The sequence below is a fragment of the Lissotriton helveticus genome, chromosome 3_1 (assembly GCF_964261635.1).
Source record: "Lissotriton helveticus chromosome 3_1, aLisHel1.1, whole genome shotgun sequence".
Taxonomy (NCBI): Eukaryota; Metazoa; Chordata; class Amphibia; order Caudata; family Salamandridae; genus Lissotriton; species Lissotriton helveticus.
In genome coordinates, this window is record NC_136061.1 from 1,072,856,798 (window position 1) to 1,072,880,824 (window position 24,027).

The 24,027-nt window shown below is 41.5% G+C and overlaps 1 protein-coding gene across 2 annotated transcripts in view; it reads left to right on the top strand.

The window, feature by feature from the left end:
- LOC144823278 (sodium channel protein type 2 subunit alpha-like) overlaps positions 1–24,027 on the top strand; it is an 859,818-nt gene that overhangs the window by 662,851 nt on the left and 172,940 nt on the right. For both annotated transcript variants that reach the window (XM_078681635.1, XM_078681634.1), the window contains exon 22: positions 8,356–8,637. In XM_078681635.1, the coding sequence (XP_078537761.1) occupies positions 8,356–8,637 (282 nt within the window). The remainder of the gene's footprint in view (positions 1–8,355; positions 8,638–24,027) is intronic.

A 24,027-nucleotide genomic window follows, 5' to 3' on the forward strand; every position in this document is an offset into this window, starting at 1 on the left:
TATGATCGGAAAAAACTATTTTTTATTTTATTCGCTTTTAGTCAATTTTGTTCATTTTGGATTGTTTTTTATGGAAAAAAAATATTTTTTGTGAGCATAAACCATTTTTTAAAATATTTAAACAATATACAATCATATCACATTATATTACAATATAATATACCACATATATAGCTCAGGTTCTGTACAAATTCCATACCACCAGTTGCATAAACAACCAATACCTCTGAGCAGTGTATAACTTAATTGTGTTTTAACTCCTTTTAGAGGTAATAACTAAATGGTGACCCTACTGTGCTCGCTTCATTTGTCATATACAAAAAAGGAACACAGATGTTTTGTGATCACGAGTGATATTGCTTCCACATGAACACCGATTTGGTCAACAAAGAACTGTTGAACCCACTTAGATTTATTGACGGGTTCTCCTCTGGACACAGAACACTTGGAGAGCTGAAAATGTAAAAAGAAAAGAATGCTCCAGTTTAAATACTGAATACTAATCACATTCATTCCATCTCCACTCATACAACAACCAACCCAATACATTTACCTCTGTTTCTTTGTGAAAAGTTTCAATCTCCTTGTTTTCATTCATTGTTCACAGTCCAGTGACAGTTGCCACACAGGGCAACACTATAAAGCAATCTCAAAAAATAATTGTTTAGGCTGGTACGTCATGTCATCTTCAGTATAAGGAATAAAGTGTATAGATTTTAGTAAAGCTTACTTGTGTATAGAAAATCACAACTTCTGACTCGCCTTTTTTTGTTGTGAACTTGATCATAAATTTTCAATCTGGTGAGGAAACCAAAAGAAGGGGTATTTTACATTTGTCATGCCTTTTTCTTCTATATAGACCTTGTGGCTTTTCAATTGTCCCTATGTGTGGAGAAAATTTACTGACAGCCTGTTTAGGCACAAACAGGGATCATGAAAATGAGCTATAAGCTGTGAAGCCCAGGAATGTTTGTTTGGCCAAGGGTGTTTTCATGGGGGTTGCCTGCAACTTCTGAACCTGTGTCCAGCAATGCGTGACCGTTATAAAACTGTGCAAAAACATTAAGTTCTAATGCTCTGTTTTGACAGTTGTTTATGTTTCGCATTGCATGATACGTCTGTTTTGGAATTGCAGCAATGAACTTGCTCGTGCACGCAAGTTAAAGTTCACATATTTTTCAAGATAAGTTGTATCACATCGTTCAAGGAACAAATTTTGAAAACAATACTTTGTTGCCATATGCTGGTATAGTGCATTTTTTATAAAACCTTAAGAAGCGGCTTTTAGTATGACGAATGGAACAGCTAAAGTTGTTCAGATGTTAGTGCCCCAAAAGGAAATCTAAGATAAACACGTTTAGGTACGCGTAAGCTATTGCACGGAATATTGCTGAGAGGCAACAGCTTGAATTCTGCTTTGCAAGAAACGTACTTGTATAGTTTGTCTTGGTCCGTGACGGTCGTGCTTTCAAATATTTCAGATTGCCAGTAAGAACCAGTCCTGGACGGCCTGTTTAAATCCAGGACAAATTCCGGGGTAAAGTATTTTGAAAAACAGCAGCTGTATTGATAGCAAAGAATGCTTCTGCCCTGTATATTGAAGGCTAGAAAAAACTTTTTCCAGAATCTTAACAATACAAATGTGAATGTTTATTTTATGTAAAATTGGGTTACAAAGACTGGATCTGCAATAAATGGTAAAGATGGAACAATGAGTGTGAGGAAGGAGTGAGTTTGAGACATGGCAGCTTTATTGGTAGCCATTATCTATACCGCTTTCCTGCTTGTTTCAGTGCAAAGAATGCTTCTGGCATATGTATTGTGAAGACTAGAGAAACAAAAATACTATTTTTTTTTAAACGTGAATGTTTATTTAATGCTAAATTGGGTCACACAGACTAGATCTGCAATAAATGGTGAAGATGGAACAATGAATGTGGGGAAGGAGTGGGTTTGAAGGGAAACTATGCCTCAGACTTTCCAAGAGTATGGACAGCAACTACACAGAAGCTGATCTTAAATGGACAGTAATTTCATCCACTGAACCAAACGACAGAGGAGGCGATTTGGACCGGAAACTGAGCCAGCAAGTGGCGTTCCTTATTGTTAAATTTAATACTGCAATGGCCTTAATGAACTTACAGAATTACAAAACTTGTGAGCCTCACCAAGCGATATGGAGATACACGACTCAGTTGATTGACCTACAGTAATGAGGACACCAAGCTTTATCACTTTCCTCTGAGAAATTTCTTCTGGGAATTGATTGTCACTGACTTCAAACTCAAACACCGATGACCCTAATGGCGTTTAGCATAAAAAGGGCATCATAACACAATTTTCATTATGGGGCCGATTCCGATCTGCGTCGGAAAGCACTCCGACCGAGCCAGATCCGGGGTGTTTTCCGACCGATCTGGACTCCTGCAGTCCAACCGAGCTAGTACGATGCAGCCATCTGCTGTTGGACTCGGTTCGGTCGGACTCCCATAGAAGTCAATGGGAGCCGGTCGTATGACGCGTACATGGGCTCCCATTGACTGAATGGGTACGTCATGGACAAGTGCGCCCCCTACAGTGGGCACGCATTGGTGCCATCCGCACCAAACATGCCTGTGTTGGAGACTCCCCAACACAGGCCTGTATCCCTGGGTCTCCCCCTGTGTCCGAGTCGTAAGGCTGTGGGTAACAGGGGGTCCGACGCGGACCCCCAAAGTCCAACTCTGTGAGGTATTGCGAGCCAGATGCTCCAACTCGATTCAGCTGACCGAATCGAGCATCGTACTAGCTCGGTCGTGAAACGTCTCCATTGCGCACCACGGTTTGCTTGTGACAGTCGTACGGAGCTGTTCGGACCTGGAAAAAATTCGGACGGAGATTTTGCGCTTGTTCGCATAGTACTTCGACATCCGGACCCGTGTAAGACTCGGTCGGAAATTTAGCCTCCGAATCGGGTCCGCTAATGCAGAACCCGATTTGGTGCCCTTTCGACCTAGATCGGAATCGCCCCTATGTGTCAACCATAACAAACTAATAGTTCAGGCACCTAACATCTCATAATACTTCAACAATAATCAATTGTTATACACAGGCCATTCAAGTATTGAGCACATGCCCCTTTTTGAATTAACTTTAATCATTCACAATGAGATGGCGCATTTTTCAAACACATATAACTGAATGGGCTTCTCTGCCACAGGGTTTCGAAAATGCATATCAGCAATCCAAATCGATTTCCATCTCCAAGAAATTCTGGAACTAAGCGTACAAATCATAATCAGAAATTGAATGACATACATGTAGTTTTCTTTTGTAAATTTTATACGCCACTTCGTAAAAGGTGGATTTTACCAATTTTAAAATTAATGAACTTCCGAAGGTGCCGCCCTGCATACCTGGCGCTGCAGTTCTTGGAAAACAGCTTAGTGTCAAAATCTGTGGCACATTACTTAAAGGTGTGCCTGAGGCATCGCACGAACTTATGAAAATTATAGAGATGCCAGAAAAATGGACTTAAGTAAATGCTCTGTCCTACTTTTAAAGAATGAATAATTTTAACATATTATGAACTTAATGTTTTACAAACTGCTTCTTTTTTTGTGTGTCAATATCTGTACTTTCATGGCTTTCAAAACGAAAACCGAATAAAGTTGATTTGATTTGATTTGATTTGAATGACATACTCTTGGACAGTCTGAAGCATTGTTTCCCTTCAAACCCACTCCTTCCCCACATTCATTGTTCCATCTTTACCATTTATTGTGGATGTAGTCTGTGTGACCCGATTTTGCATAAAATAAACATTCACGTTTAAAAAAAGAAAATGTTGTTTCTCTAGTCTTCACAATATATACGCCAGAAGCATTCTTTGCACTGAAACAAGCAGGAAAGCGGAATAGATAATGGCTATCAATAAAGCTGCCATGTCTCAAACCCACTCCTTCCTCGCACTTATTGTATCATCTTTACCATTTATTATGGATCCAGTCTTTGTAAACCTATTTTACATTAAATAAATATTCATGTTTGTATTGTTAAGATTCTGAATAAAGTTTGTCTAGCCTTCGATATACAGGCCAGAAGCATCCTTTGCTATCAATAAAGCTGCAGTTTCTCACTAAAATCTTTACCCCTGGATTTAATCAGGCAGCCCAGTAGCAGTTCTTATGTGCGATCTGAAATATTTGAAAGCAAGACCATCACGGAACAAGACAGACTATACAGGAAAGTATCTTGGCAAGCAAAATTCAAGCCGTTGCCTCTCAGCAATTTCCCGCGCAATAGCTTTTGTGTTGCTAAACGTGTTTATCTTGGATTTCCTGTCAGGGCACTAACATCTGAACAACTTTAGCTGTTCCATTCAGGATACTGAAAGCCGCTTCTTGCGGTATTATTAAAAATGCACTATACCAGCATATGGCAACAAAGTATCGGATTCAAAATTTGCTCCTTGAAAGATGTGATACAACTTATCTTGAAAAACATGTGAACTTTAAGTTGCACGCACAAGCAAATTCATTGCCGAAATTCCAAAAAACACGTATCATGCAATGCGAATCATAAACAATTGTCAAATCAGAGCATTAGAACGTACTTTTTTCGCAATGTTTTTATAATGGTCACGCATTTCTGGACACGGGTTCAGCAGTTGCAGGCAACCCCCATGAAAACGCCCTTGGCCAAACAAACATTCCTGGGCTTCACAGCTTGTAGCTCATTTTCATGATCCCTGTTTGTGCCTAAACAGGCTGTCAGTAAATTTGCTTCAGACATACGGACAATTTTAAAGCCATAAGGTCTATATAGAAGAAAAAGGCATGTCAAATGTAAAATGCTCCTTCTTTTGGTTTCCTCACCAGATTGAAAATTTGTGATCGAGTTCACAACAAGAAAAGACGAGTCAGAAGTTGTGATTTTTTATAAACAAATAAACTTTACTACAATCTATACACTTTATTCCTTTTACTGAAGATGACATTGCTTTATAGTGTTGCCTTGTGTGGCAACTGTCACTGGACGGTGAACAGTGAATTAAAACAAGGAGATTGAAGCTTTTCACAAAGAGACAGAGGTCAGTGAATTGGATTGGTTGTCAGTCAGTCAGACAGAATAACTTTATTTCGCCAACATAATGAATGCATAAAAGTCTGCTACATATAATAAAGAAAAAATAAGAGATCAAAACATTCCACATCATTAGAGTACAATACATTTTAAAATACAATAGTTATACAAATTACAAAAATATAGTAAAAGTTCATATTTGATTAAGGGCACATTGCAATAGATTGATTCAGCAGATTGAGCGTCTCTTTTTTAGAGCAGTTAAAAGAAAGGATGCCACAGATAAACAGGTAAAGGGGTCGGACAATAACTGCAAATAGTAAAAGGCCACACGGCATTGTTTAAAATTCATTTGACGCATAATGGGGATAATAAACCTTTTCCTTTCATTACGATAATGTTTACAAAAAAGCAAAACATGCATATCATTCTGTATTGACTGGTTGTCACAAGTACACAATGGGAGATTAGCAGCAACACGGACTTTGCCAGGGATACCCAACATTAAAGGAATATAATTTAAATCAAATCTCACCAGGATATTGCTATGCTGTATGATAGTAACAAAAGTTAGGTACGTTGATTTTTTTCCATTTGGGAGATACTCAGTACTGTTAGACATATTTTAACTGTTGACAGCTTGACATTTTCCAGTCTGTTTATTAGATAGTAGCTGAGCTTTCAGATCATTCTTGGAAATAGAACAGCAACTTATAGGGTCTAAAAAAAGGTGATGTTACCCTTTAGCTTTTACTGTAGATTCAACATATCGTAACCCGGTTATATTACCCACCCTCTCTAATTTCAAGACATCATTTATAATATCTCTCGTCAGTGTGAGAGTCTACTTTCGCCATATTGAATGCCACAATATTATTGGCACCAGAGAAATTTGATCAGAAATGTAAGGGGCTGTCATTTCCATATGGCATTTAAAATTGGCGCAATACTTTGGCAATGAAAGTAACTTTTACAAAAAATGATCTTCAGTAGATTGGAGTTTTGTACATTCACTGACTCCCCAGACGGCTGCTCCATAAGTGGCAGCAGACACTGTCTTTGCTTCATACACTGTTTTTATTACATCTAGAGGTTTTAAGCTGTTTTATTTTCATAAATCTAGTTAACGCCCCAATATTTTTTTCCATCTGGATCACTCTATTTGCAATCATGTTTTGCCAATTGATTTGTCTCTCAAACATGATCCCTAAATAATTAAAAGAGTCGACGACTCCCAATTTCCCCCCTTCAGTGTTGGGGCTGTTTCAGCAGTTTCGGCCCAGCAACAAGGATAAAGGACTCGGAATAATTAACTTTCATATCTAGAGAGTTCATGTATTGCATATAATCCAACACTAAATGACGCAGTGCATTACTGCTACGCCCTAAAAGCACTGCGTCATCCGCATATAGTAGTATTGGTATTGGCTTGCAGTTTATAAAAGGGACATCTGGACTGGACCCCGTCAGAGCAGCATCTACGTTATTGGTGTAAAGTGCAAATAGGAAGGGGGCGAGAACGCACCCCTGCCTAACACCTCTCATGATTTTAAAATGACTGGTACATTCATCGCCCTTTCCATATCGGACATAGGCAGAAGCTCCTGAATATAAGTCATGAATGATGTTAATAATATTCAGGTCAATCCCCATTGCCTCCATGATCTGCCACAGCCTAGACTGTGCCACACAGTCAATGGCTGCAGACAGATCCATGAAGGCAAGGTAGAGGTGGCCTTTTTTTAGCTACTGTATACTTCGCTATAATTAGACTCAGATTCAGACACTGATCCACAGGGCCTTACCGTCTTCTAAAACCAAACTGACATGGGATTATAATATTCTTAGCCAAGGCCCATTCCTCCAACCTATTTAAAAGAAGACGTCCCATTAACTTAGCAGTTGAGTCTATCAGTGAGATAGGTCTATAGTTCTTCGGAGTTGACCTTCTCCCTTCTTATAAATGGGAACAATTACTGTTGTTTTCCACGATGGTTGGTTTATGGGTGGAGATGGAATGAATGTGATTAGTATTCAGTATTTAAACTGGAGAATATTTTTTTTTCTCACCTCTCCAAGTGCTCTGTGACCTCAGGTCAACCTGTCAAGAAATCTAAGTGGGTTTGAAACGCGTCAACAGTTCTTTGTTGACCAAATAGGTGTTCTGTGGATGCACTGCCACTCATGCTCATGCTCATGATAAATGAAGTGAGAACAGTGGGGTCACCATTTGTTTATTACTTTGAAAACGAGTTAAAACACAATTAAGCTATATACTGCTCAAAACCTGAGCTACATATGTGGTTTATGTTATTGTAATGTAATGTGATATGTTTGTATATTGACAATATATTGTGCCATTTATTTTTTTATTTATTTGTCTTATTTTCTCTGAGTATGTTTAAATATTTAAAAAAAATAGTTTATGCCCCAAAAAAAATAATATTTTTTCATAAAAATCAATCCAAAATTAACTAAAAGCGAATAAAATAAAAAATAAAAATTCAGATCAGATTGATTAGGTTTTTTGATCTTTGTATGAAAGGATGAATGAATGTTTTTCAGTATTGTCACTCTTTGTGGTGGTTTGTAGTTTCTTGTAAAGCATGAACTAGTTGATCAAATTGAGATGTCTAGGCATCAATATTTTAAATTCTGAGATTTGAACATGACTACGAAGCACACTAAATGAAACATAATAGGCTATATTCTTGACAGATAAGGGGAATAATAGAGAAATATTTCTTGCTCAATGAGTTCCTGTAGTGAACCTGTGTGGCTCCAATGTGCAAGATGATAGCAATGAACATAACAGTAACGCCTAATTACGTTATTTAAAAAAACTGTTAATTCTTTTAGCTGAACTCAAACATAAGAATTCATCTGTATTTTCTCTTTTCTTGGCAGCCATCTTTGATCAGTCAATCCTCAGTCATGAACCATTCTTTGCAGATTGTGCCCTACAGTTTTTCAATTGCTTTTATTTATATTTATAAATTAACAGGTATCTCTTTTTTATAGTCCACACATTGTACAGTCTGACTACATATACCAGGTTTTTCTTTTTTCTTTTCCTCTGCATCTTCATCTTATTTTCCATCTAGATATTTTAGTCATCTCATTATTTGTGCTCCTTCATTTCATCTGTGCTTTGCTTCAACTCTTTAAGTGGGTAGATTGTGATACTTTGTCCACCTACATTTAGTGTAACTAGTTTTGATGTTGAAGAATGGTTATAACTTTCATTATTTCTATTCTTATATACTTCTTTTCTGCCATCTTTTGCCTTAGGTGGTTGTGAATGCCCTTGTAGGAGCAATCCCATCCATTATGAACGTTCTTCTGGTGTGTCTTATATTTTGGCTAATTTTCAGTATCATGGGAGTAAACATGTTTTCTGGCAAGTACTATCACTGTGTGAACACCACGACGGGTGAAATGATGCTGCTAGATGAAGTCAACAATAAAACTGAATGTGAAGAACTTATGCACCAGAATAAATCAGCTCGATGGAAAAATGTCAAAGTGAACTTTGATAATGTAGGATTTGGATATCTCGCCTTGCTACAGGTGGTAAGTAATTGTCAATATACATGATATCATTATGGATTTATTAAAATGTCCTGCATTAAACATGTGTTCATAGAGATCACAATTAAGGTGTCTGTATCCAGGTAAACGTTTTCCTCATTTGTGGAACTGCACTCTAAAGCAATGTACACTTATGCAATACACTAGCACTGTCTTCTGATTTCTAAAACAATTGTTTGTCCTTTAAGGATGTTCTGTCGATGGGCCTCCCTTTACATGCTAATATGCCTTTTTCACTCTATTTCAGTACTCTGTTTCATAATCTTCTGCGAAAAAAAACAAGTTTTAAGTGCTAAAAGTATTTCTATGTATGAACATGTTCAATATTCTATGTACCATCATCTTGAAAAAAAATATTTAGATTTCCAGTTGGAATGATACATGCTTAATATTTATAAATGGATGTGGTGTTCTGATGTACAATGTTATTTCTAAGAATATGTAGTTAATATTAATGTACTGTGCCATGATACCATTCTAAACCTGTTTAAAGGTGCTTAAAATGCCATGCACCTCTTTTCATTTAAACTGTGCTGTCTGCAGCATATATTTTAAGGTTGAGGTATTTGATGCATTCTGTAACTTCCAACAACACAGAGGGGTCGATTCCGATTCAGGGAAAAAAACCTCCATACGATTTGTATCCGGAGCCCTCTCCGTACGAATCGTACCCGTCCGTCCGAGTCGCGTAGTACGATCCGTATTCCGTGAATCCGTACGAATCGTTGCGATCCGTACGTATTGCAAGGCTGAAACCGTGAACCGTACGACTCGTACGCATGCCGTACGACTCGTACACATGCCATACGACCCAACGAGTACGATCCGGAATGGGGTATGAGGACGCGATTCGTACGGTCCACGTCAGGAAAGGGCGAGTCGTACGGAAAGGCACACAAACACATACACACCGTACGGTCCGGTACACCACATGATCACAGGGGTACATACCGTACCCCTGCGATCATGGGGTGTACGCACCATACCCCATGTACGATGGGTGTACGCACCGTACACCCATCGTACATCGGGTAAGGTGCGTACACCCATCGTACATGGGGTACGGTGCGTACACCCCATGATCGCAGGGGTACACACTGTACCCCTGCAATCATGGGGGGTACGCACCGTACCCGGGGGGGGCGTTCCGTACCTGTTTCGGCGCAAACTCTGCTTTTACGGCTGTTTTCAGCTCCCGTAGAAAAAGGGTCATACGGTGCGTACCCGACACGTATCGTACTTGCTGAGTTGTAAAAACCAGCCGCGAACCATACAGATGTCGCGTACAGCGGGTTCCGAGGGAGATTCGGGCGGGTATTTGATTCGTGCGGTCTCTGTACGACTCGTACGGAGTACGGCTCCTGGTACGAATCGTACTTTGTCGTACGTACGGGGGACGTTGCAGGGTACGATTTGTACGGAAAAAACGCTCCGAACGGCTATTCGGAGCGGTTTTTCCCGAATCGGAATTGGCCCCAGAGTGTGGTATTTGTGGGGTACATTAAATAGTACTAAACCAATCTTTTGCGTATGGAAAGAAGAAATACCATTCAGAATTTGGTATATTGGGTATCAAATTCTGCATGCAACAAAACATACTGCATTGTTTTACCTGGTAAATTTTGTTCAATTTTATCTGTTGAAATTCACCACTGGAAAATTAACCGTCCTAGTAATATCCACAGATATCACAATTCTGATCCCTACACAAACAGGAATCACAATTTAATGACCTGCTTGAAATCAGGGCCTAACTCAATGAAGTGCAGACAACGAAACTCATAAACAAAGAGCTGAAAACTATTCTAAGTAGTTCAGTGTTAACGAAAAGAGTCACTGGGCCACCTTCTGTTATGTGCATGTGCATTGAGTGATATGATGAGACCTCATTGCTCTCACTCACAGTTAAAATGTTGTTGGCTTGCATTTTGTTATCAATCAGTGTAGCGGAAACCTCAGCCTAAGGCTTCAAAACAAGTACTGCTTACTACATTTTTGTTAATTTGATAAAAAAGTTTTTGAGGTGATATATGTGCCTGGCATAATACTAACTAATATTAATACTCATACTACTCCTTCTCCCATTACTGCTACTACTACTACTACTTATAATAAGTAATATTTTTTATTATTATGATTATCATTATCATCATCCTTATAATAATTTTCATATTCTTTAGATAGTGCTTCATACTGCAGCTCTACCATTTTAAGTGGTGTAAATGAAAATTTAACTATTACTCAATTTATGTTACACAATTACGCTGTTTCCTTACTTTCAGGAAGATGGAACAATATAACATATGAATATCACTTATCTCAAGGTCTGTCTTATACACTAAAATCATTGTTTTGTCAAAGTTATAAAGTTTTACGTCTTCATAGAGGAAATTATTTTTGTATGCAGAGGTATGCCAGGTGCATGCACCAACTAAGCTTTGTCAAACCCATTCATGAAGGCATTTTGGGGTGTGTAAAATAATACTCCTTTAGTAGTACTCTTGCAGTAGTCTTTTGTGTACACCTAGATGTCCTTCTGAGTTGGTCCATAAACACCTAAAAAGAGTATAAAATATGAATATTCAGGAAATATTCACATACAATTAGTGCAACTAGAAAGGACTGTGTCCTCTTTGGAAGTTTACCAATAAAGAGCTGGTCATTCTGCGCCAAATCACAAAGGCATGAAAGAGTACATAAAAGAGTTTGCATGTACTATTAATTCCCATACTCATAAATGGCTTTGTGAATAGGAAAGCATTTGACAGAAAACATGACTTGAAAATGTCCAAACCAGGATAAGATTTAATATTCAGTGTCCCTTCGGTTTTATGTGAATTCAAATATATAATTTACTAATTCCAAACATGTCAGTATTGCGCCTCATGCTGCTTGACCTCAAGCTGGGCACATTCAGTAGGTGATGAAAAAGAGATCTAAAAAGAAAGGGTTTGACTATTCTGTACAAGGCATAAAAGTGATGAAGTTGGTAAGTGGGAATTCATGGAGGAGTAGACAAACAATGGAAGCTAAACTAATAAAATAATCACGATTTTCTGGTTTGCTTTGATGAGCAACTAAACCTTTGAGGATCATTTTTTTCCGCCACCGCTCAAACTAGGGACTTAAAGTGGAAACCAAGTAGTATTATTTTAATTTGATTACGCTCTCTCATATAATGTCTTCCTCATTTATCGGCATGAGGCTAAACAATAGTAAGAAACCTAGGTAACAAAACGTTCATGCATGGCTACAAGTCAATGTTTTTGAGACTAGGTAAATAAATAAAGATATAAACATTTTAGAAACTTCAGCATTCGCAGATTAAATGTGAAAATACGATACCAGAAACAGAATGTTAAGACGTACTTCTGCAGACTGAAATAACTGATTATGCCTCTTGAGGATTAGAATGGTAAAGTATAATTATGTAGGTCTGTAGAAGAAAAGAAATGGATTTAGAAGGACCAAGGTGATGCCCTTCTACGGTGCATCCTTCAAGCCTACAACTAGCTAAATACCTTGAGAGAACATAATGGGGTAAAACTGAATACCTCATCTGGCCATAATTATGTGTCCAGCAACTCTGTAAAGTATCCCACAGTGATGCCTTCTTCAAGAGTTCTCTGGGCCAGTAAGTGGCCAGAGTACCTGGTTCTGAATGTAATTAATCTATATTCCCTGTATTCACACTGATCAGAACACACTGATATGAAACAGATCCTTTCCCTCCTTACTCAGAAGCAACTATAGGAGACCACCTCCTGGAGCAGCCCCCAAACTGGCATAGTCACAGATGCTTCTTTGTGGATAATGGATGAGGGGGTCCCAGAGATGGAAATGATAAATGGTGCCTTGTCCGTTAAGACTGCCTCTAATCATTAGATTTTTAGAACATGACCAAAGGTGAAAAAATCTGAAAAAACACACTGTTTACATTTATTGTGAAGCAGCAGAGCTTAGATGCTGTTCTTGAAAGCCTTGGTAGCCAGATCCCTGAAGTTTGATAAAAAAATTGTTCAACCTGAAAAAGTGATCCGGAAAAAAATATGCAAGTGATTTTTAATAAGCATGAGCGGATTTTGCGTATTGGCAATCCGCGTATTTGCGTATTTGCGTATTTCGAAAATACGCAAAATCCGCGGATCCTAGCATATTTTTTTTTTTGTGTTCGCACGGGTTTCTGCAAGTTCGCGAGGGTTTTATTGTACAAAACGCTCGCGAACGTGCAGAAACCCGTGCGAACACAATGTGCCTACTCATGGGTATTGCGCTCGTGAAAGTCAAGGATGAAAAGTCTATCCAGCATCACAGCTGATTTTCCACGGTAGATTTGGGAAGAAGGCACACCTGTCCAGCCTCGACGACGCTCACGATTGTTTTTGGGCTAATGAATGAGTCACTGAATTTGAGCATCAACTAGTTCGAGCGACCATGTGTGTGTTACTATGCAATCGCCCCGAAAGGGCGCAGGGGTCCCTTGAGTGAGCTGCTGTAGTATTTTACAATGGCGCCAGCAAGCTGCCAGCGCCGTTGTAAAATAGTTACAAAGTTAGCTTGCACAGGAAGCACTTAGATAAAATAAAGCAGCACCTGCTTCGTTTTATCTAGTGGTTCCTGTGCAAGCTAACTTTGTAACTATTTTACAACGGCGCTGGCAGCTTGCTGGCGCCATTGTAAAATAGTTACATGAGTGGGGGTTCAACTTTTGAACCCGTTACGCGTCCGCGGATTTTTTTTTCCGGATTTTGTGGGAAATCCGCAAAATACGCGGATTGCGGATTCACCAAAAATCCGAAAAATCCGCGGACGTAACGGATTTACCGCTCATGCTTAATTTTTAAACACCATTTGCAAAGCCAAGAGCTCGGACTAATAGAGCCAAAACCTGTTGGCTATGGCAAATATATTTTAGTTAAACTTTGGGCCTGATTATATCTTGGCAGAATGGTTACTCCATCACAACAGTCACAATAGTAACAATAGCATTTAATGAGATTTATATTTCAGCAGATGGGATATCCTTCACCGTTGTGACGGAGTAACCCATCCGCCTAGAAATAAATTGGGCCCTTTGTTTTCCAGCCTCTCATCCAATTGTATCTCTATGCCAGTACAGATGCACCAGAAGGGATGGGTGGTAAATGGATCTGATTTTAAATTAAGGATTAATAATCATAAAAGGTAGTCAAGGATACACATTTGAATGATTCATTATGAATCAGATGTAGGTTAATAATCAGAAGTTACGAAAACATTTCTAAATGACTAGGGTTTTAGTCTCAGCTATTATTTCCAATATGTAACATGTACAGGCAAACTTCGGTGCAAATGTTTTCGAATTACCTTTTGGTGGTGTAGGGCAATGTTCCCATTGGTGGTATGAGAAAACAGTATGTGGGATACTGGATTTGTGTAATAAGTGATGACCATAATGTTGATAACAGTAGACAGTGTCAAAATCAGATGTGTCCTCTAACATTTCAGTGATTAGAAATGCAGCATATGGTTCTAAATCAGATAACATGTTATTCACAGTTTCAAAATCCCAATCATCACAAAATTGACTGGAGGTAATAATATTCAAAGACATTTTAAACAAATGAGGTATTTTCTAAAGGTCTGTTGGGCCAAGTACATCATAATCAACCTTGTCCCAAACTATACCATCAGGAATTGGAACAGCTGTAATGTTCACGAAGGACAGGTCTCTGTTCACGATGAGATGATGTATGAGGTTTCAGGACCAAGGTCACATTGAAATTGCATTGCGTTCGGGGAGATAGTTTCTATGCATTAGCAGGCTAAAGACTGTCAATAGGCCAGTACAGAACAGAAACAACTGTATTCCAGTTATTTTACAGAGCTGGAGCCATGGTGAAACCAGGTAAATCTTTTTTAGAGATATGTATAAATCATGAAATTGTTGCTTACGGGAAACTGGAGCTGGCGTTGACTCAGGTTCACTGGGATCAAGAGAGAAGATATCAAAATCAATGAAGTAGCCAGATGCAGTTCGATCTATCTTTGGTAGCACAGCAGGTTTTGTTGAACTGGCAGATGTTTTTTGTAAAGGAATATTAATGTATACATCAGTATTCGGTTGAATTGATATTTGCGTTTCATTTGAGTCCTGATGTTCAATTTGAACACGAAAGATTCCATTGCATTGTTGGAAAATCTATCACTTTGCATTGGTGACTCTTGGAACGTTAGGAGTCTTTCCGTCTGAACTTCCTGCGTGGAAGCGAGAAGAGAGCATTGGCTACCCGGTAGTCCACGAGGTCTACTATTCAGTGTCGGCCACATAGAGTGATTTGATCAGATCAATGTAGAGAAATCTCTTTTCTTTTTTTATGGCATGAGGCGGAAGAAGTACTGTTCCTGTGCCTTTGACAGCCAGGACAGTTACGTGTTTTCTGTATGATGGCCCAAATTCTTTCTTGTCCAAAATCTTTTCTCTGACCAGATCCCCAACTTTTGGGATCCAGGCAGGTCTTATAGTGACTGATTTAATGTCCCCAGTGGCAGTGCGTTTTAACTTTCATGTTGCTTAGTAGTGCCTGGGATTCATTGAGATCCTTTAAAACAGCCAAAAGTTTATTGATGTCAAACATAGGACCTCTTAAGGAGTGACACCTCCTAGGGAACTTCTTGGCATACTGTTAAGGGCTCGTTGAACCTTGTATAAGTGATTGACCCAACTACCACCCGAACCTAATACTCTTGCTGTTAAAGCTTGCTTTAAGTCTCGGTTTTTCCTCTCCATTATCGAATTTCCCTCTGAATGGTACGGAGAGGAGTACCGCAATGCAGAACACAATCTTCCCATGGCTTCCTTGTAAGCCATAGAGTTAAACGCGGTACCATGGTCAGAATGTAATGTGCCAACTGTGTATGTCCCTATAAAAACTTGCAAATCTTCTATAACAATTCGAGCGTCAGCTAAGCTCTGAGGCCACACCTATGGAAATCGAGAGCATGAGTGCACTGCCACCAAGATATACTTGTAAGTCCCATCAGATTGTAAGGGGCCGCAGTGTTCCAAATAAACACAAGAGCGTGGTCTGTCTGATGTTAGTAATGGTGTTTGTGGTGGAAGAGCTAAGGTGGAACCCTTTATTTGTTGACAGATGTCGTATTTGAGTACAAATACTTTCGTCTGTTTAATGAAACCTGGCCACCAATACCGTTGTTTCAGTAAAGAAACTGTTGCGGTAACTCCTGCATGAGCAGAACACAATGTTATTCATTAAAGCCACACTGTGCATTCTGTACTGCAATTGTTTTTGTGCATGTGTTCAGATGTCCGTAGTCTAAAACTAGACGATATGAGTTATCGGGTTTCATTACAGGAAACAAAGGATTATTCATCAAAGAGGTGCAAGTTTCTATTACACCCTGGTTTTCAAGTTGATCTAAGATCTCTCTGACCTGCTATTTCACTTCTTGTTCTATTGGGTACTGCCTCTGTGGAGTTGGAGTAGTTTTTACTGGGATCATGGTTAGGTGACTCAGCGTCCCACCCAACATGATTGAGATATAATGCTGGAGCGAGTGCTGCTGCCCACTCCCGCTCGTATGTGTGTTTTAAATAAATTGGAACGAGGTCGGAAAAAGCTGGTAAAATTACAGTTTCTCCCTTTGGGTTTTCCTTAACAATTTCAGGCAGCCGATCTTTTTCGGCTAAAAGGATGTCATAGCCATAAGATAGGTACTCCCAAAAGAAACCTTTTATTTTTCTGGGTATGTCCCCCTCCATTTGAAGTGCTATCTCATGTAACCTATGCGAGACACTTACCGTTGTACCAGGTGTCTCCACCTCATTCAACTCCGCTGTCACCAGAAACTCCATCTGGTGCTGGCGAGCTATGGTTACTTCTGCTGGTCTGTCTACTATCGTCAGAGCCCAATTCCCATTCAGAAGTTGAGTCCTCAGAATTCTGGGTATGTCTAACTGCTACTTTCTTCTTTTTAAATTGAGGTTTTGATTTTGGCCTTTCTTCTTTTGTTGGAAGCATAGTCTTAAGCGCGTTGCGTGTCTCTTGACTTTGTACACTCTTCTTGTCTGTGTTCTGACCATCCTTTTCTCTTGGAGTTTCTTGGTGAAACCTGAATGGAATGAGAGGAAGTGATACCTGTCAGTTTTTTTTATTATTTTATCTCCATTCCTATGATTGTATCTCCTTTCAGAGGGATCCTGTTGAGGAGACCAACTCCTTGATTGAGACCTGTTTCATCTATTCTTTTGTTTTTTATTGTTATTATCGCATTTCTTCTTGGAAGAATCAGGTGCTGGCTTGGTGTTATCCTTTTCAGGACCACCATGAGTTGAGGTTTTGGCTCTAGCTCCCAAATTATCTCTACCTAATTCAGCATAGGTGTCTTCAATAATTCTAAGTAAGTCACGTTCCTGTTGTAAAGGATTAAAAAATCCTCAGGCTTGGCATGTTGCCACTGCTGCTGCCTCCCCTTTTATGTTTGCTAATAAATAGCTGAGACCTGGACAAAATTGCCAAGCAATTTCATCCCTAAGTTCAGAGCAGGTTCCGCTCCACATTCATTCTGTATTTTCCTTACTACATCTGGTATTACTGCTAGTGAAGGGATACCATGAGTTCTAGTATATATTGCAGCGAAAACTGTAACTCATGTGGTACAATCCTTTATTTGGGGAGCTATCCCCATTGGCAAGCTGATTGTTAGCATTCTGTGTTTTTCTTGAGGGCTTGTATGTGGAAATACTGCCTCTAGCTGTATTATTTTTGGGGCTATCCAGAATGGCATTTGTTCACATTTAGTGGGCATTCTTCCCATAACTGTGTTTAGCGTTTGTGGCTTAATTTAAGTTGCATTTCCCTGAATTGATCCTGCTTGTGTAGCCCTTGATGGCTGAAGTGTGAGTGTTCTCATCACAAATTATGTCAAGTTTCTGTAAAGTTTTATTACTTCTTTATGAAGTGAACGTAAGTCTGCTACTGGCATTGTGTCAATTTCTGGATGCGGCGTATAAGCTGCTATGAGTGGCCAAGTGGCTCTGTCTCATCCGAGCAGATCTAGTTTTACTTTATCTTGTGTGTGGGGAGAGGGCGCCTTTAAACTAGTTTATATGCTCCTGGTAGGTGAGCAGAACTTCAATGTCCTCATACTGACAGTATTCATGTCTTGTTTCATCTTCAGTGTCAGATTAAAAGGTATGTGATTGTGCATCTTCTGGTGGGAATTTAACCCATGAATAGAATACCTCTGTACTATATGATTTGTGCACCTCAATAACGAAAGTCACTGTCCCATCCTAGCTGTGACTCCATATTCTGCTAAATGTAAGGGCAGTCCTAGCATTTTCTGAAATGTTTATTTCACCTTCCTCTTCTTCCTCCCTCACTGCGGCTGCACATTGTGCGTGTGCAGAGGCGTCTTCGTCAGCCATTTAATTTGAAGAAGGAAAAAGTTTCAAGGAAACTGAGATAAGGTTTTATGCACAATAGGAACTGTTTGTCCTTCAAGCTTGATAAACCTACAGATAATAAATAGGGTTTTTGCCTACTCAACTGTGATGGATAGTTTCTTTCCCACTCCAGATGTCTCTGGGGAAATGTGAGTAGGGGTCTCTGAGAACAGCACGACTTAACTATTCATATTTGACTGTTAAATAAGTGCCAAACAAATGTTGGTGGCGCCATGTCGTGTAGTTCCTATAAACCTATATAGGATCTGCGCATTTAGACAACATACACTGCAGGATTAGTGTCCAGACTGATTCCAGACACCCTGCCGATTATTTTCAGCCTGTATACCAGCTAGCTCACAGTGCCACTAGAAACCCCTCTTACCAATAGTTCTTGGCAACTATCGAACATGACAACCCTGTCCCATCAGGGATTGTTGAAACAGTACGATACTTTTCACTCAGACACTCGTGCTCACTTTGTCTCAGAGAGATACACAGAATAAACGGTGGAGACGTTTTTCAAAAAGTATTTATTGAACCAGTGTCATTATAGTGTAAAATAGGTGTGCTGAAACAACCATAAGACAGAAACAGATATAAATGATTATAAGCAACAACAGAGTAAAAGGTTGGAAGATTCCCACCATAGTGCTAAAACAATAGTATAAGAATACATGACAGTAATAATGCATACTCCTACGATGCTACCCTAACTAGATGTACCTAAGTGTTTCTAGCATGTATGTAGGTGTAGAGCCATGAACCCCTCTAGGATAAAGTCAACCCCATTACCTGAAGTGAGAGACTGTGGGACCTTGTCTTGGTCTCGAGATGGACACCCCACATGGGATGTCAGACCACTTCGTGCTGGAGTGTCTGCGTGCAGGAACCTCAGCATCTCGCATCAGTGTGCCAGCATGGAAGTCCTTTTCTCCTCAGCCTGTCTCAGCAAAGATATGGTGTTTATATACCCAAAATGGTACCCTCAGGGGATATACCTTGCTGTGTCATGTCGGACTGGGATGACGGAAGGAATGACCCTTATTCATAGTTATTATGCAGGAGATAGTAGTCCTGCTATGATTTTAAGAAGCCTCATGCATAATGAATGAGGCTAGTTTTCAGAGAAAACCCCATGTCATTAAGGCATTACCGTAACTAGGTAAGAGGTCAGTATTAAGAAACATTATGTAGTGTAATGGCCAGGGAAATGTAGGTGAAAGGTGCATTCACTACCTGAGCCTATATTGGGGTACCTGTATGAAACAGAACAGTTGGATACCCGGTGAAGTATTATTGAAGATTTGCAACTCTCTTAATGCCACTGCTTTGTAATATGTACCAGGAAGCAATTTCCTGGAGGATTTTCTTACAGAATGGGGCTTAATCACCATGGTCGTATTACACAACGCAGGTCATCCCATGGATCAATTTGGCAAATACCAGCCGATCTCCCTAATTAACTCGGAGCACTAGATTTATGCCACAATGCCTGCCAACATAATTCTCCCCCTTCTGCCACATTTGATTCACCTGGACCTGTGTTATGCCATCCCAAAGTACCACACATTGTATTAGCTGACCCATCTGTTGGACATTTGTGGCCCCACCACAGTAATGCTGGTCGGTTTTGAGGAGGCCTTTGACTCAGTTGACTAGTCCTTCATGGAGAGTGTACTCATGAAGCAGGGATTTAGTCCAAGATTGTGTTCCTATGTCAAAGTCCTCTACTCTCAACCAAGCGTGAAAGTCTGGGTCTATGCTACCCTTTCGTGCCCCCTCCCAATTGGACGTAGAACCCGCCAAGGGTGTCCACTATTCCCCCTTTTATTTGCCCTGGCCATAGAACCGCTGGCAACATGGGTGAGATAGGATGCCCAGGGGCTTTGATTGAGGGCTGGCTTTAGAGGACCATATCTCAGTTTACGCAGATGACAACCTCTTACTAACCCAGGCATAACTCATGAGCTCTCACCTTCTCCAAATGCTGGTCAATTGGGCTAAATCCCTCTTGGTCCCATTAAAGGGCGAATTGAGCATGGCGGACTGGCAGGTGCAACTGCCAACCCAGGGACTGGACTTTCACTACGTAGGTGCATATATTTCTTTGGAACCCAACCACGCTTGGAACTTGAACCTGTCTCCTCTAATGGCCAAACTTTCAGCGACCCTTGCCACATGGCCCAAGCTCCTGCTGAATGGACTCAGTAGGGTGATGTTATTTAAAACCATTATGCTCCCACGCATCCTATACACAGTTCAGAACTTCCCATAAATGATGTCCCATGATTGGTTCCAAAAAACGATGGCCAAAATCTGCTCCTTCCTTTGGATGAATCTGCAAGCCAGAATGGCATATGGCAACTGTGTCTAGTCCACATACAATGGCATGGTTGAGGTTTGTCTGTACTACTGAGCCACGTTTCTCCTAATAGTAAAAGATTGGCTGGGTTAGGGTTGGCATGACCCGGCATTCCCCCTCCAAGTGGCATGAATTGGTAAGGACAATATGCTCAATATCCTTTACGGAGGCCCAATTTCATGAGTCCTGGAGCCTCCCTGAAATCACTAGCGCGGTCCATGGGTCATGGTACTCAGCTTTTAAATGGACTAGCTGGGACCAAAACATCCTTGAAATCCCCCTCTTGAAAGGTATTTGGTTACAACGCATGGCACAACTCAAGGGGTTTGAGAAATGGGATCTCATTCATATTACTGAAGTCGGCGATGTTTGGCAGGGATCCCACCTAAAGTCCTTTCATGAACTTCCAGAGGAGTATTCTCTACACAAATCACAATTCTTCCATGATTTACAATTGCAATCCACCATTGCCACAGAGACCTGGAGCCTGCACCTGAATATTGGAGGCCCAACTCCATATGGGCCCAATGGTTAAAGGACGTACACCTCCCATATACCGGTCCCTAGTTAATAATAACCCCAACTCCCTCCTAGACTTGAAAGCAAAAGGGTAGCAATGAGTGGGTCCCCTTGATGAGCCAGACTGGGGGGTGCGTGCACGTCTCCTAGAGAGTTGGTGATCCCCTCCAGATTCCAGCTCATCCAACTTAAATATCTGCACATGGGCTATTTCACACCTCTGCATTTGTAGCGGGTAAAAAAGCTGACCACCCCAACATGTATTCATTAACAGTGTGCAGGCCCCCATTTCTACCATGTAACATGAGAATTCCCCCTCATTGGGGGATACTTGCGGAGGGTGTTTACTGAGATCTCACAGGTAATTGAAGATGCTGTGGAGCCCTCCCCAAGAATAGCTCTGCTGGGTATTGTGGATGAATTTGTTGGGTCGAGGGGAGACCATGCGCTCCTCGGTATTGGGATGATAATAAAGGGTCAGTGCGGGCTCAGATGCCCATCCCCGCAGGACAAGCTGGAGGTGAGGCTAGTTGGGGACTGGAAGCTGCAGTCCTGTTTATGTGCAACGACTGCAGGGGTACTGGATTTGGGCCCCGGATGGCCCAAATTGAGGACGGTGGGAGGAGACCTGAGGATACAACTGCTCCCTGGGTGAAATTCTACAGAAGCCCGGGGTGTTTTGTTGCGGTTCCCCCTTTCTCCTGCTGCAAGGGCATAATGTGATCAGAGCCAGCAGGCTGAGAGATTCTGTTTAACTGCTGCTGCACTGGTGGCCTGCCGCCTGACTTGTGTTCTGCAGGGGGACCATCTGCTAGCATTATCCCCACAGGAGTTTCCCCTTCCCTCGCAGGTGACGGAGAAGGCCTCCTCTCTTCCTGGTGAAAAGGGCAAATCATTGCATCTCGAACTGTGAGTACTGCTGTGAACCTTAGCAGTCGCCCATACTTTCTCTGTTGGCAGAGCGGTCGTCCGACAGTAGGTGGTAAGATGCGAGCTCCTCCTCCGAGGATCTCCTGGGGCATACTGCACCCTTATAAAAACTGCTGCCTGGGGTGCCTCCCTCCTGAAATGGTGTTGCTGTGAAGGGCCCAGCATTGCTGATTATTAGAGGTGTGAGGGATATACATGACCTTGGAGCCTGGGTGCGGCATGGTCTGTGTGGGCATAATCTACAGAACTTTGCCCTTTTAATGACTGTGTGGCACAGTTACCACCCAGTGTGGCCTTTGGGGCCATTGAGAGTCTGGCCGGTGAGGAGGGACGCACACCCTTTCGTCTGGGATGAGCAGTGGTTAACGGATATGGTTTGCTCTAAAGCCGCAGGGCATCCTGCTCAAAATACCATCATGGCCATGTTGGGGTCAGTGCCTTCGCAGACCTGATTAAACAGCTGGAAACCCCATTGCAGAAGCACACCAATATCTTTGATAAAATCTTGATGGCAATTCAGGACTCCAAGGCGGCAATGGAAGCTCAACTGGGAGCCTTACAGGTTGAAACTAGGTTGATACATGCGGATCATGCCCACCTGGTGGAACGGGTGGATGGGGTCGAGTCCTCCCTGGCCTCCCTTGTGCCCTCAATGAAGACCATCCACAAAGAACTGCAAATTCTACAGACTGAGATGCGGATCCTGCATACCAGGATCTACAGACTGCAGATGTGGAAGTCTGCTCACACCATAATATTATCCCTCTAATAGGTTTACTGAAAAAGAGCCTAGAGCCCAAATACTGAGCTGTTCCTTGAAGACTGGCTCATGACCATGGTCCTGTCCAATAAAGTACCCACATTCTTCTGCATTGAAAGAGCACACTGGGTCCCTGGTTGTCCTCCAGTGCCAGGGTCCCCCCACGCCTGATCATAGTTCTGTTACTCAACTTCTGAGACAGAGGATTGCTCCTGCAATTGTTCAGAGCTATATGGCACTCACAGCTTACCCAGATTACAGTACAGAACTTTTGTGGCAGTTTAGACCAATCTGCGCACCATGAATCTTCTGTATGCTTTGTTGTTCGTGCCCCGCCTAAGTGTGGTGGATGCTGACACCACACACTTCTACATGTCTCCAGAGGAGGCTTGGGGATGGCTTTGCAGCAAGGAGGCACCCGAGCTTCCAGAGTCTCAGTGGAATGACCAGGTGGGCTGGACTGAAAGGAAGACCAGACAATGACGCAGTCAACCCCGTTGGCTGCAATCTCGACCCACGGTAGAACAAGCCACCCTAGAGCAGGCTTGGGCGGTGGCCGGGATTACTACCCACTCCAAAAACAGGTACGAGGTGCTTTCACCAGAAACAGATCGAGATTCGGAACCAGAGGCCCTTGGTTCGGGTGCCTCCGGGCTGGACATGCAACAGACACAGCGGACTCCTGAACTGCTGAAGGTGGTGACTGAGTCACTAATGTTCCAGGGGTGGCAGTGTTGTCCTTGGCTGTCTTGTCACTTACTTCTTGGGGGCCCTGGAGTTACTAGCGGCTGGACATGAGGCACTGTATTTGCTAGTTCTATGGCTGGGCATGGCTTCTATGGCAGGGGCTGTAGCTCCTAGACCAAAGAGGCTATCTGGCTTCCCCCGCCGATAGAGTATTCCACATGGATATGTTGATGCTGTACTATTTGGGATGTTGTGGCCTGACACCAGAAGGCATTCAGGTCTGGGATTGGTGAGTTTTGTGCTATATTAGTTTTATTGTTTTCTCTCTTTCTTTACTCTTTGGCTGGTGGGGTTGCGGGGGTATGGAGGGTGCAGTTGGTATTGTCTAGTTTGTTGTATTTTGACAGCTTTGGTTGGCACATTTTACGTCTTGACTAGGAATGTACGGGGCATGGCAAAACCTGCTAGAAGACACAGAATCTATGCTTTCCTTAGGCGCCAACATTTCCACTTTGCATGTCTTCAGAAGACACACCTGACAGCAGGGGAGCTTGGAAAAGTTGGCAAATGATGGAGCAGTCAGGTATATGGTACAAGCTTTTCAGCATATGCTGGAGGGGTCTTGATTTGGGTAGCCCAGAGGTCCCATTTGTGAAGCGCAAG